This window comes from Mandrillus leucophaeus, unplaced genomic scaffold, assembly GCF_000951045.1.
Source record: "Mandrillus leucophaeus isolate KB7577 unplaced genomic scaffold, Mleu.le_1.0 Scaffold250, whole genome shotgun sequence".
Lineage (NCBI taxonomy): Eukaryota > Metazoa > Chordata > Mammalia > Primates > Cercopithecidae > Mandrillus > Mandrillus leucophaeus.
This window is the reverse complement of record NW_012102588.1, coordinates 1,168,983-1,179,798: the sequence shown is the minus strand read 5'-3', so window position 1 is coordinate 1,179,798 and position 10,816 is coordinate 1,168,983. Positions and strand designations below refer to the sequence as shown.

The window sequence follows — 10,816 nt, the reverse complement described above, 5'->3', positions numbered from 1 at the left end:
GGAGATAGGATGGGCAGAAGCAAGTGAACAGAACCAACTCCCTGCCCCAAGGGACTGGCCAAGAATAACCACCCTGGGGAGCCTGCCGTGGTCACACAGAAGCCTTGGAAGTCCTTCAGTCCTCCTCACATTTAACACTGGGGTGAAGCACAGCAAAGTAACTTTACCAGGAAATCCCTGCTCTGTTGAAGCCCAGGACCTGAAGGCGGGGTAGGCAGCTAGAATTTTCCCACATCACACAGAAACCTCTCTCCAACCAGGTAAAAATCCCCAATACTGGCCACGCAGAAAGCACCAGACACTGTTGTTTTACTCTTATGTTACGAATATTTATTTTTTTTCTTCTTAAAAATGTACAAAAAATAAAATAACTGTATTTATAGTTTATAGATTCCCCCTCTCCCATTTACAAAACTATTAAGTTACATTTACCTTTTTTTAAAAACATGAGAGCAAATTGTACATATATCAATCTCCCTTGCTTGTCTTTAAGAAAGGGCCGTTCATAGCATTTGGCACAAACCCTCTATTTCTGTTGCGTTTTCATGATTTTAAATAAGAAGGAAAATAAACATTTGATTCACTTCACGCTTCCTAAGTTTCTGGGCAGGGACTGCCTCACTCTTTTAGAAACCAATTCCAAGATGACATCTGACTGCATTTTTCTGTTGGTCTCAACTTCTAAACACTCATAAAGTCTAAACAATTTGGATATGTATGAGGAAAAACTCTTGTTCTGTTCAGTTCAGACTTTGTTTAAAAAAAGAAAGAAAAGAAAAATGTTCATTTCACATGTCCATGATCTTCCACGGATTTTTTTAAGCTTATTTATTTGAGTTTGATTAATTTAAGGGACAAAAAAGAAGAGGCGGCAAGTTTTCCTATCTCCTTGGAGTGTTTTGCTCGGGAAATTTTGCTCATCAAAGTTCAGCTAACATACACAGCGTACACATCAAAGGCAAGCTGGGGTGCTCCGAAGACGCAGAGGGGAACAGATCGAAAGGGATGTGGCACTCGCCACCACCCTCTGGTGGCACTGGCCTCAAATCCCTTGTTGTGGCAATTGTCACCACCATAATTGCTCAAGGACTTAGGAAACATGTGGAGCATCTCCAATTCATCTTCTGCCTTAGGGCAGGACTGGCAAACAGTTTCATAAAGAGGCTGGAGGGAGAGGGGTAGGTTGCCTGTGTCAGGCTGCCAAATCTTTGTCTTTTTCCTACTCTGGAGTCCTATGCCCCAGCCCGAGTATTTGCCGTTGTTATGTCTGCCAATCGTGTTCGAAACTATTCCTAACCCTAGGAGCATGGGAAGTGCATAGTACGACATGTATTTCCAACACTGAATTTGTCCATCTCAGAACAGAGCCCCATTAGTACCCTGGAGGGTCCCCAAGCTGCTGGTCCAGGGCGTGGCAGTCAGAGTGGAGGAGGAGGGGACAAACTGGAGCACAGCTGGATCCACGATGCAAACCTTTGGCACCACAGGAAGGGTTAACATGCCCAGAGGACACACAGAAAGGTGACCCCTCACTGCCGCTCTGAGATCTTCTTGGGCACAGCACCTGCTCTCTGTCCCATTCAATTCCTCCGCAACCTCAAGGAGAAACAGCTGAGCTAGAAGCAGCCCCTCCATCCTGCTCTGCATCTCAGGGGCAGATGAGGCAGGAGCGCAGGAAGCCCTGAGAGAAGGGGCCTCCAGGTAAGAGTCAAAGTGCTTTACAAACAAATCTGGGCCGTTGTAGAGAACCTGTCCGAGACCCAGGGCCTTGGGTGCAGGATGTGTCTAACTACCAAAAAGCTAGTGCTTCAGGTCACAAGGGCGAATGCAAACCCCTAAACCTGTCCCCTCAAAGAGAACAGTGGCCCATGATGGTTCATCATTTTGTGACTGTTTAGGGGAGTGTTTTTCTCTTCCAGCTCCCAGGGCGTGTAGCAGGAGACCACAGCTTCTCTCTCCGTTTGCCTCCTGAGGCTGTTTTCACGGGAGCCAGGTCTCTTGGCACATTCTTTCTCACTCACTTCCTTAAAACCCAGCATGCAGGAGCGAGGCAAACAATCGCCCCTTTCCGTCTGGTGGCCCAGGAGGAAGCCCCAGCCGGCCGACTCAGGGGCTTCGGCATCAGGCCTTTTAAAGGGCCACTTGAGATGAAGGGCTTGTAAACTGGGAGGCACGGCACAGTGTCCAGGATTCTCATGATAGCCAAGGAGCTCTGCAGCAGGCCCAGTCACAGGGCCCTGATGGCAAACCCCTGCAGAGGCTCTCCAGAAAGCTCAGGCTGTGCCCGCAGCCAAAGCTGGAGAAGGAGCTGGAGTCTCAGACAGGATGGCCTTTCCCACGAGACAGCTCAAAGGGAGAGTCAAGGAAAACACATCATTGTGAGATAAACGTGGTGGCCTCGAAGGAGAGTCGTGCCCGTGGAGAGGGAGGGGGGCTTCCTCTGGGGACAGGGAACGAGCCCCCAGGTATGCCCACTGCAGAGTCCATCTCGGCATCAGCTGCAGTCACCTTAACATCCCAAAGGCCCTCTCCCTAGCCCGGCATGTCTCCTGAACAGGCACAGAGGCAAAAACCCCTGTTAAAATGGTCTCCAGGTCTGTGTCTCCTCTAGGCCAGTGGCAGTAAACATGCCCACATACCACAGGTAAAATATATTATTACAATATTATAAACACTATGTACAATGCAGACAGGCAGACTTTATGTGTTACTTACTAATTACACGGTGGCCGATGGTCTTCCTGCACAAGGCCTGGTGGCCACTTGCTGGGAACCCTGGAGGTGTTTAGCAAGACGACCTTCCCCAGAGCAACCTGAAGGTGTTTGACCAGAAAGTGGGCATCCACCTCTCGCCCCACCTATGACTACTGCACCCAGAAGTAGCTCATTTTGTCCAGCCACCCGGGAGATGTGGAGGGGTGAGAAAGAAGGGATGGGAATTTTTTAGGCTGTTCGGGATGAGTGTTTCTCTCGAAGGGGGAATGCTGGACGGTCTCATCTGGAGCTAGCAGTGACCTGCAGAGTCCTGAAAGGCCTGGTCCCAGACTCCAGGAAAAGGTGGACAATAAATAGGAATCCGACAGGCCTAAGGCACTTTCCTGAGGGGCTCAGGATTCAGCTCTGTGGTAGGTGCCAGCGGACGGGCCAAGCACACCGACAGTGGGGCCTGTCCCTTGCCCCACTCCCCAGCATAGTCTTGTAACAGCAGTTGTGAGATGAGGGAGACGGGTCTCCGGGTTCTGGGGCCGGGGCTTCTGTCTCTCCCAGGGAGAAACACACTGAGAGCTCCAGCCAAAGTGGATGCCAAACCCAGGGCTAGATTTCCATGAGCGTGACCTTGAAGCCCTCCACCATGCTCTCCATGTTGAGGATGAAGGTGTCCTCGTTCGAGTAGTGCTCGATGATGTTGTCATCCATGTTCACCAAGATGCTGCCATGGAGAGGGGAGGGGCGTGAAAAACAAAGACGTGGTGAACAATGTGCCCAGGGCAAGGGGAGCTCCAGGCTGGGGGTTCTCATAGCCATTCTTTTGCGGTGGAGGCTGGGGGGAGTGGAGGAGAGAGGACACAAGGCAGGGAAAGACCCTCATTCTGTTTTCTTTCCCCAAAAACTAGTTTGAGGAAAGCAAAGCCTCAATTTCTCAGAACTAACTTTCAACCCAACCCGCTTGCTTTATAGATGAGTAAACTGAGGCCCAGGGACGTTAGGAAGCCCAGAATGACAGAGTTAGTGATTACCAGGGCCAGGACCTAAATTATTAGGCCCCCTCTTTTTCATTAAACCATATTGCCTCTTGAAAATGCGTTTTTAAAAAGGCATTGCCTCTACTTTTAGGAGGAAGAGGAAAATAAGCAAGAATTGCAGCTACCCTTTTTTGAGCATGTTGACCTTGTATTTAGTTCTCTCAGCGACTGTGAAGGTAGGTGTCATCATCGCCATTTTGCAAATGAGAAAACTGAGCTCACCAAGGTTAAATTGTTTCCCCAAGTTCATTCAGTTAGTGCATGGCTGAGCTTGATTTTGAAATTAGCTTTACCTCGTTCTGACACTTGTACTTTACCACCTATGACCTACTCCTTGGCTAACTATCCCTGGTAGTGTTTTAAGAAAGCCAACAGCTTCCAGAGACTTCCATAATTTCCTTAAGCCAATTTCATGATTTGAAGTCAGACAGATGCTAGTTTGAGAACGAACCACTGACTCTATCATTTTACAGTTATGTGTCAGCAGGCAAGCTGTTTAGCCTTTCAGAGCCTCAGTTTATTCTTCTGTAAAAATAAGAGCAGTCACCCAGCTTTAAAGGATTGTTTATAGGATAAAAACATTTAGCACAACACCTGACACAGAGCTTGATGAAAGCAAAATGTTATCATCAGCATGTACCTCTGCACTGAGGATTTCTGCTCGGCAATAAGACTGTGAGACAACACTCAAATCTCACTGTCAGAGGAGTACGCCCAGCCTACTACACTGACCTTGGGAAGAAGTATAATGTGCATTTTAGTGAATCTTCCAACAAGAGCTCAGGTGGAAAGGGTTTCCTGTCGGATCCTCCAATCAACCAACAGGACTCATCACTCAGAGAGCCTCAGCTTCCCAGATAATCCAATTTCCTTTATGAAAGTGATCCAGAGAACAGTTGAAAGACTCATCTTCTGCTTTTGGTAGGAAAATACCCCAGAAGCTGAGTCAACAGATACCCTCTCCTGGCACGTACGCTAGCTCCTGTGGCCCCTACTCTTAGACCCTTACACACAGGAAGCCCACACAGAAAGTCAGACAGCAGAACCTGGGAGCTAAGCACTTGAGCTTTGAGGACACAGACTTGGGTTCAAATCTGTGCTCTACCTACTGAACATGAGACCTTGGGTGAGATGCTCAAGCCCCTCTGGCTTGCTTTCCTCATCAATAAATCAGAGATAAGAGATTCCACCTCATAGACTGGTGAGAACTAAATAGAGAAATACATGTAAAGTACTTAGGAAGGGACCACGAACCTACTGAACACCCAGTAAATATGACCTATTGTTCTTAACAATGAGAACACACAGGTCTAATGATCATTTGAGAACAGTTTCTTGATAATTACCTTAGAAGAATCCCCTATGTTCCAAACCATTTTTTGTTCCTAGTATGCCACCCAGAAACCAACCCCAAGGGCCATATGTGATTCCCTGCAAACTCCACTCCCTGCACAAAGGTGACTTAGGCGTTCTCCCCAGTGTCCTCAGCACCTCCAGACCTCTGTGGTCTTCCTGCTCATCTTGTCATTGCAGTAGGGCATCTCAGCTGACATAGTGCCAATGCACTGCCTCCCTCCTTCCCTCTCTCCCTAAAGATCTTCCAAACCCAATCTGCTCTGCAATTCTCTGGAAGAAGGACACAATTTTTATGAAAAGTGGGCAACAGACCTAACAAAAGACAGGCATCATTTTATTTTTAAGGCATCATGTGGACTTATCTGATTTGAAAGTCAATTTAAGTTCAGTTTCTTTCTTACCCTTTTTTGCTTTTCTTGTAAAGCTTTGCTATCTTCTCCACAGGCAGCCCATATTTCTCAGATATCTGTAATACCAATAACAAGAAGGCAGATGAGCACAGAAGGACGCCCAACTGGAAGTAAGGGGGAAAGTTCCAATTTCACTCCCTTGGCCATTTTCCCGGGAATAGAGTGCTCTTCACTCATGAGTCAAACTCTCAAAACACTCATTTATGAGCCTCTCCCTTTGGATAGACTTTAAATCATTCAACAAAAAATTCAGCCTCGTGGGAATTCACTCTATGATAAAAGTGGCATTCCAAGTCAGTCAGAAAAAGATGGACTGTAACTATGAAGTTGGATGAAATAGCCAACTAGAAAAAATTTAACAAGTTACATTGGATTCCTTCTCTACTCCTTACACCAAAATATATTTGATACAGATCAAAGATTTACATGTGAAAGATGAAACCATAAAAGTAGAGGAAGAAACCATGAGTTAATTTTTTGGATAGCTGTCATCTTAAAGTAAGGAAGATCTTTCTAAACAAGACATGAAACCTGAAGAAAAAGGTCAAAAGGTTAATAAAAACAAACCAACTTTAAAAATGCAGTACAGAAAAAAAGAAAAACTAAAATGCTGAAGACAGAAAACACACTGGGAAACATTTTTGCAACACAAATGACAGACATGGAACTAACTTCCTTAAGTTAAAAAAAACTGCAAATCAAAAAAAAAGATCAGCAATTCAATGAGCAAAGGAAGAAAAGTCCTGAAGAAGCAATTCACAGAAGAAAAGTAATTGGACAGTGAGCATATAAAAAAATGTACCACACAGTCATAATTTAAAATTTTCAAATTAAAGCAAAGTAGGGTACTACTTTTATTTATTTTTATTTATTTATTTATTTTGTTGAGATGGAATCTTGCTCTGGTGCCCAGGCTGAAGTGCAGTGGTGTGATCTCGGCTCACTGCAACCTCTGCCTCCCAGGTTCAAGTGATTCTTCCACCTCAGCCTCTGGAGTAGCTGGGCCTACAGGTGCACACCACCACACCCAGCTCATTTTCGTACTTTTAGTAGAGACAGGGTTTCACCATGTTAACTAGACTGGTCTTGAACTCCTGACCTTGTGATCCACACACCTCGGCCTCCCAAAGTCCTGGGATTACAGGGTGAGCCCCCGCGCCTGGCCTATTTTTCAAACTAACAAACAACTAAAACTTGATAATACAGCATCAGCCAGACTATGAGAAACAGCAGTTCTCTCAGATGTTACTCTCAGATGCAAGGATAACATGCTCAACCTCTTGGAAAGAAATTTGGCAGAAGCTATTAAAATTTAAAATGCATATATCCTTTGACCCAATATTCCATATCTAGTAATCAGGTCTACAGAAATACATTCAGATGTACACAAAGATTTTCAAAGCATCATTGTTTAGAATAGAGAAAACTGCATATAACAAACATCCATTAAACACATTTTAATCATTCACACTTAAAACTCATGCAGTCATCAAAAGAAATGTGGGAAGCCTATATGAATTCACATTAACAAAAATATTCTTAACATATTGAGGAGAAAATACCAAGTTGCAAAACTGTGTTTATAGTGTGATCCTACTTGTATTTATATATACATATGTAAGTACACAATATTTGAAGGATCCACCAACATATTAACAGGGACTACCCACTGAAGAATGGACAGAAACAAGGAGACCCTTTTACTTTTTATTTTGAAAAATTCTGTTCTATTTATTTTTACGATCATTGCGTTTCACTTTTATAAATATAAAGTAGTAATAGTTTACAGATGGATTTGGGAAAGCCCTGCCCTAAATGTCTTTCGTACCCTCTCTGCTCCCAAATCAAATCTGTCTGCCCCTTCTGAGCCCAGCAGCTGGTGGGGCTCACAGGCAGCTGAGAAAGGTGAAGTTTGAAATGTGGATTATTGGAAAGTCTAGCAGAGGCTGGAAAGAGAGGCTGAAGAGGTCTAGAGCAGAGCTGGAGGAGCTTTGGATCCTAAGAAGAGTTCACTCTACAGAGAATCACAGATTCTCACCCTTCCAACTATCTCACCCCACAGCAAGAACTCCCCACCCCCTAATAAGGCCCAAAGGCATGGAACAGGTGAGCAGAGAGCTGGGAGAGCAAAAAGAGACTATGACCGAGCAGCGGGCCTGACAGACGTCACTAATCCACCACTGATGAGATTCTCTCACAGCCACACCTGAGCCAAACGAGCCAAGGATGAAAAACAACACATCCAGTGGGGGCCTTTGGACTGCAAAGAAAATTGGCAGAACTTCTGTTGGAGGCATCCATTTGAACAGAACATAAAAGAGCGCTTAAGAAAAACAGAACACTTGTGGAGCACACACATGTGAAATTCTGATATACAAATATGATTATTGATCTAAACATTTTTTTAAGTTGAGCAAATGAATAAAAGGATAGGTGGTCAATTTAGCAAACTTAATAGTGTCAGGAAAAATCAAGTCAAAAACAATTTCAAAGTGCAAAGCAAAAGGATAGAGCATACATGGAAATCATGACGGAAAAGAAGAAAGACAAAAACATCCTGGAACTTCCCAGACAGAAAGAGCAAGTTACCCCAAAAAAGGATAAGCCTGGCTTCAGTCTTCTCATCTCAACACTAGAAACCAAATGACAGTGGACAGGAACTCTTACAGACTCCAGGGAAAAAGTATTTCACTCCATAAATTCCATACACCAACAAGCTATCTCTCACTTATCAGGGTGAAAGAGCAGTGTATTGAAAAAATACAGTTGGCCCTCAGTATCTCCAGGTTCTGCATTCTTGGATTCAATCAGCCATGGATTGAAAATATTAGAAAAAATATGAAAAATAAAAGTACAATGGCAAAAAGCAATATGAATCAAAACAATACAGTGTAACAATTATTTGCATGGCCTTTACAATGTATTACATATTATAAGTAATCTAGAGATTATTTAAAGAAATGGGAGGATGTGTGTGTGTTACAGGCAAATATCTATGCCATTTTACATGAGGGACTTGAGCATCTGTGGATTTGGGTTTGGAGGAGGTATCCTGGAACCAATCCTCCCGAGGACCTCAAGGGACCACTAGACTCACAAAAGAGCTCCATCCAAATAGCAAATGCATCCAAATGGAGACATCAAACTAGGGAAAGGGGGAAGGAAAAAAGCCACCAGTGTCATGCTGTAAACTTGAGTATACATAGCAGGGGTGTCCAATCTTTTGGCTTCCCTGTGCCACACTGAAAGAACAATTGTCTTGGGCCACACATAAAATACACTAACACTAATGATAGCTGATGGGCTTAAAAAAAAAAAAAAAGTAAAAAAAAATTCATAATGTTTTAAAAAAGTTTACAAATTTCTGTTGGGCCATATTCAAAGCTACCTTAGGCCACATGCAGCTTGTAGGCCATGGGTTGGACAAGCTGGGGTTACATGGACTGCAAACGTGAAGTGTAAGTGCTAAATAAGGATTCTTGAAGTTAAAAAAGGACATAATACAAAGGAAAATCTAATCGTTTTCTAGAAATAAAGCACTAAGCTATTTTTGCAAAATCTAGAAGTTGAAAGTTGATGGGGAGAGAGCAGGCATTTCAACTGGCTCATTTTAGCAAAAAGAGGGAAGGCAAGGGAGAAAATATAGCCCTAAGGTCTCATCTCACAGAGGGAGGAGCGGAGCTGGAGGGCGCTGGTGGAGAAAATAGTTGAAAGTTTATTTTCAAATACTAGCAAAGAATTACTTTAAGAATTTGGAAAATTTAGGAAAAGTAAATAATAACTTTCAAATTTAAAAGTTGAAATATAACAACTTAGAATCTGACTGCAAAACTAAAGAGAAAGTAAGAAGAAGCCACAACGTGAAATAAATAATAAACAAAAAGATGGAAGAAAAATCAAGTGTATCAGTTATTATACCAAATGAGAATAAACTTCATTCTTCCAGTAAAAGCTAGAGTGTCTGAGTGAGTGTAAAAGAAAATAAATAAATAAATAAAGAGAAAGAGAAAGAAAGAAGCTCAGTTGTATGGTGTTTAAAAGAAAAGCACTGAAGACAGGGTGGTGAGTGAAGGATGACTGATGGGTGACCACACCAATCAAATGCAAACAGAAGCAAAAGAGGAGTGACAAGGTATAATTTAAGGTTGACGAGGTTAAGAAGGGATATGATATAATGATATGATATATGGATATGAATGGATATGATATATGATATAATGATAAAAAGCACAATTGATGGAGAAGCTACAGCAATCATAAAACTTTATGCATCTGATAACATGGCACTTAAGCAAAAATTATTATAGGTAATTATTACAGATGTAATAATTTTTGCTTAAGTGCTTTGCTTTTGCAAAATGAAAGTTCAATTATTATGGGAGATTCACTTGAAAACCTTGAAACAATGCAATTATAGTGAGAGATTTCAATAGACCTTTTTAAGAATTGAACAAATCTAGTAGACGGATAGGTAAAAACAGTTGGATAATCATTATACTTTATATAATATACACACACCTATAACACACATTTATATATAGATATACACACACAAATATTATAAATATTACATATCCTAAAGAGATTCTCCCATGGATTGGGTAACAAAGATAAGCTACGTTGAATCACAATTCAATAAAATTAGAAATAAAAATGTTGTAAGTTTCCAGAAATGTTTAACCTCTTCTAAATACTTCTATGTAACCCTGGCTGTATAGCAGCTCACCATCTCTTTAGAATATCAAATTCCTCTAGCGACTGCTTGAGAAGAATTATATCTGTCTAAACGAACACTAGAAAGGTTCCTCGAATATTTTAATGCTGTTAATGCTGTTTCCAAATCTGGTGAGACACTCAATAATGTACGGTTGACATAGCTTTCATCACGTCTCCCCCAAAATGCCGTTTGGAAGAATTTATGCTTTCTTTCTCTCTTCCTCCCATGCCTGGCATCTGCACTGTTTGTCAATGTCTCCTGGTGGCCATACTTGCACATGCAAATTAAAAGGGAATTGTCAAGGGGAGCTGGTTCTGCACCCAGAGAGCTCTGAGCAAAGCTTTGCTGAAGGGATGAAGGAAGAGGGACCAAGATGTAGCCAATTCTCAGGAGTCAGCTCACTACCTTCCCCATTCCCTGGGATTCTAGAATGATCCAGTTAACAGAGCTGGTGACTAGAAAAAATCCTTGAAGGGCAACCTACTTCCACATCATTTCTAGAGCTGTCATTTCCTCAGCATGGTTGATCTTAACCTGGAGGTCTACAGATGCCCAAAGAGTATATATATGAACTTGAATGGGGGAAAACA

At 42.6% G+C, this 10,816-nt stretch overlaps 1 protein-coding gene across 3 annotated transcripts in view; it reads right to left on the bottom strand.

Moving 5' to 3' along the window:
- Positions 1-307: 307 nt before the first annotated feature.
- GRHL2 (grainyhead-like 2 (Drosophila)) overlaps positions 308-10,816 on the bottom strand; it is a 199,417-nt gene continuing 188,908 nt past the window's right edge. For 2 of the 3 annotated variants that reach the window (XM_011983481.1, XM_011983483.1), the window contains 2 exons: positions 5,501-5,565; positions 308-3,430 (listed from right to left, as the gene is read on the bottom strand). In XM_011983481.1, the coding sequence (XP_011838871.1) occupies positions 3,316-3,430; positions 5,501-5,565 (180 nt within the window). In that variant the 3' untranslated portion in view covers positions 308-3,315. The remainder of the gene's footprint in view (positions 3,431-5,500; positions 5,566-10,816) is intronic. The other variant, XM_011983482.1, reaches the window with a different exon arrangement.